This window comes from Dasypus novemcinctus, chromosome 22 (assembly GCF_030445035.2).
Source record: "Dasypus novemcinctus isolate mDasNov1 chromosome 22, mDasNov1.1.hap2, whole genome shotgun sequence".
In the NCBI taxonomy this organism is placed as follows: Eukaryota; Metazoa; Chordata; class Mammalia; order Cingulata; family Dasypodidae; genus Dasypus; species Dasypus novemcinctus.
In genome coordinates this window covers 70,322,460-70,326,345 of record NC_080694.1, presented here as the reverse complement: position 1 = coordinate 70,326,345, position 3,886 = coordinate 70,322,460, and the positions used below count along the sequence as shown (strand labels likewise).

Here is a 3,886-nt window from a genome sequence, read left to right as displayed (position 1 = left end):
CTAAGGATATAGAAAAGAATGTTTTTTCAGTCTACCTATACTTTTAATATTTCACAATAATCCCAACTGTTTATTCAGGTGATTTCTTTGTCTGGAGATAGAGTTTCTAGATATCTCTGGTGAAATATTAATTACTTTATTTCTTTTAATTTGTATTGTCATTGGCATTAATTATGTATTTATCTTCATGTATGGAGAAGAATAATCATGACATGTCTCTAAAAAATTCACCTTAATTAATATGTGAATTATCCTTTGCTTTTTCAATTGGGTTATCGTTACCCTAAGTTAAATTTTACAAAACATATTAAGTATAACAATGGCTATAGTAATTTTAATGCTCATTTTAAAATATGTTAACCAAAAGGGATAAGGCAGATAAAGAATCCTAAATACTAACCACATAGGTATATTTGTGCCTCTGGTTTCATAGAAGAACACATTAGATTATTTAACAAACAATTATATCCACTGATACAACAAAAGCCAGTTTAACATTATGGTTCCATGTCTAGTGTCCAAGCTGTTCACCATTCCCTTATAACACTTAGAAATGCAAGATGTTCCCATTTATCTTTTCTGTATCCAATTCTGTCTTGACTATACATTGTCATCAATTTGAGAGTCAGTATACATTGACATCTCAACTACCTCATGACTGCTTATTTATGTCTCAGAAGAGTTCTCCATGTTCACTCATGTGAGAGCTTCCTTTTGATCACTCTACTCAAGACCCCCTTCACCTCCTTGTTCCTCAAGGTATAGATCAGTGGATTTAGTACAGGAGTGACCACACTGTACATGATGGCAATGACTGCATCCTTGTCCATGGAGCTGCCTGAAGCTGGACGAACATAGGTGAACAGAACAGGGGCATAGAAAAGAATAACAACCACAAAGTGAGAGGCACAGGTGGACAGTGCTTTTTGAAGTACACTGCAAGAATAAGTCTTGAAGAAAAGATAGGTGAGAATGTAAAAATAGGAGAGAAGAGTCAGAAAGAAGGGTCCCATGCCAATGGTCCCTGTGACAGTATTAAGAAGCCATTGGTTGAGTTCAACATTTCCACAGGCCAGTTCCAGCAATGGCTTAACATCACAGAAGAAGTGATGGATATGTTTGGAACCACAGTAGTTCAAGCGAGAGGTCATTATGGAGTGCAATAGGGCATGGAAGAAACCAATGACCCATATTGTGCTGGTCATCTGGATGCAGAGCTGATAATTCATGATGACAGTGTAATGAAGTGGTTTGCAGATGGCCACAAAGCGGTCCAAGGCCATCACGCCCAGCAGCAAGGCCTCAGTACTGCCCAGGAAGTGAAAGAAATGCAGCTGGCTCATACATCCCAAGAAAGAAATTGCTTTGTGTGAAGAGACTAAGTTCTCCAGCATCTTTGGCAGTGTCACTGTGGAGTAGCAGATATCTAGCCATGAAAGGTTTCCCAGGAAGAAATACATAGGAGAATGGAGTCTTGGGTCAGAGATGATGAGCTTCAGGATGGTCCCATTCCCAGCCACATTGCTGATGTACATAGTGAGGAAAATGACAAAGAGAAGAGGCTGCAGTTCTTGGATGTCTGTCACTCCCAGCAGGAAAAATTCAGTGACTGAGGTTTGATTTAGCATCACTAGAAGTAATGATAAAATAAGAACTGGGAATCTATTACTGTGGAGTGTTAAAACTTTGCAGCCCTGATTTTTCTCTCCAAGGCAAAAACGTTTTGAGCAAGAATATTGTGTTAAATGACCCAAAACACAGAGCGTTTACAGATCATGTAGCATGGACTAATCTTTAATGCTACCCATGGGAAGGCATTCAGATGGTCTTCAATTTTTAGTAGATTTCTCATTATATTTTCCTTTTTTCATGTATACTCATGGTCAGTCTATAAACTTCTGCCTCTGAACTTTTACATTCTGATACTTTTTTTCATCTTCCTATGTCGGTTTTACAGGGTGGCATTTTAAAATACTCTATTGTCCAGGTGTCAAGAACTCTAGTAAAAAGTCACCCGAAGGATTTTCACTTAAGGAAAATAGACAGTGTTAAAGCAATTATAATCACGAAGTCTACAAAGAAATTTTTAAAAAATCCTTTTTTAAACAATGATAGCTTTTCCTCATCCTATAATGCAATGGGATCTGAGGTGTCCTCTTTCTGAATGAACCCTTCATGTTCTTATGCATAGAAGCATCACCAAGCCTTAAGTAGGGTTAGAAATGAAGCCACATTAAGATATTTGAAATTTTATCATCGTCACATCTGTTGATAAGTTTAGTTTCTTTATCTAATCTGGGCCTAATATTTTCTCAAAACCTGATACCCATTTACTTCTGTGACGACTAAAGGTATGGCGTGGGCATTCTCCAGTTGCCCTGGGGCTCTGCTTGCTTTCCTGCTTCCCTGGATCCTTGGTAAGAAGATCCTTCTTCTCATGGACTCTGCATTTACTCCCTTAGAACAGACAATATGGACTTTTCTCCTTGAGTCAGCTGTGACTTCAGTCTCCATAAAATTCTATCTTCTTTTATGATCAGTTTCCTTAAATCCCATTTTAATTAGTCTTTAATAAAATCTCTCTTCAGGTATTGATGGATAATCTCCCTGAAGGAACTGCAATTTCTTCACCTGTAGGTTCATGAACAGGACACTGACTGTCATGGGGGCTTCCCTCACCCCAACAGTCTGACTGCCTTGTACCAGGTCCCTCCAAAGTCCAAAGAAAAATGTTTTCTTCCTTGCCCTTACTTTCCATCAAAAACATTCACATTTCCTCCAAAAGGAATGCATTAATTTCATTTCCTTTGCAGAAGTAAAATAACATTGTTTTCTAAAGTTATAATAAACTATTGAGGAATTGCAAATAAGTTAATTATAGTATAATAATAAGAATATTTTACGAAATTTGGGCTGTTTATGGAAAGTCAGAAAATTCTTTGAAACTATTTTTCCATGTTATTTGCAAAGTACCTGGCATTATCTCCCTTAGGTGCATTGACAAAAGTAAATATACCTTGTGATATAGTTCCCTCTTTGTCCTTTTCATTTCAAGATATAGAACATGTGTTTTGTGAGGGAAGAAGCAAGGTTATGTGAGAACTTTCTCGGAGTGAAAGGCACTGAGAGAAGAGAAAGAACTTTAAGGAAATATGAAGAGCAATGTGGACACAGGGGAGTTTCTACAAAATGTGAATCATTCAAGGCTGTAGGAATCTATCAGGGGAGAAGAAAATATTTGGGATGACTACAGTAAAAAGTGAATGAATTAGCGATCACATTTAGGAGCCCCTGAATTTTTAAGTTTCATAAGTGGTCGAGATTTTGAGAAATTACCTAATCTCTATTATACTTCATTTAAGGGTTGCTTTCAAAACACCCAAATAGTTTTTTTATAGCCTTGCACATGCTGTGTACTTACTGAATTTTGCCATCCCTGTTTAAAAACAGATGATACACTAAGTATCATTTTGATTCTCTCTACTACAAAACAGAATTATATAAAAATTCATTTAGAAATAAAACTGTGCTGAAATTTTAAAGAAAACTTGAAATCATTCCCATCAGCACTAAACCGTTCCACTACAATGTAAATAGAGACTGCTGATTTTCTTTGGTGAATGTTCAGAAATCAGGCTTAATGAATTGAGAATGAGATATGGCAATAAAAATATAGGAAGTAAAGTCGTTTTATAACCAACAACCACAAAAGAGAGGTCCACTCTAAGATAGGAAATTGACTTCAAATCTTGGGAATTTAACTTTAATAATATCAAGAAGACAGATTACTCACTAACAGTTAGAATACATGGGCAACTTCCCAGCCTGTGTCCTACTTTATTCTTACCTATTTGAATGTTCAGATTCACAGGCAAGAAAGCTTTCA

The 3,886-nt window shown here is 36.6% G+C and overlaps 1 protein-coding gene across 1 annotated transcript; it reads right to left on the bottom strand.

Moving 5' to 3' along the window:
- Positions 1–692: 692 nt before the first annotated feature.
- On the bottom strand, positions 693–1,628 carry LOC101443493 (olfactory receptor 12D2-like). The gene has a single exon (XM_071211078.1). The coding sequence runs from the start codon at positions 1,626–1,628 to the stop codon at positions 693–695; it is 936 nt and encodes a 311-aa protein (XP_071067179.1).
- Between the last annotated feature and the right edge of the window lie 2,258 nt (positions 1,629–3,886).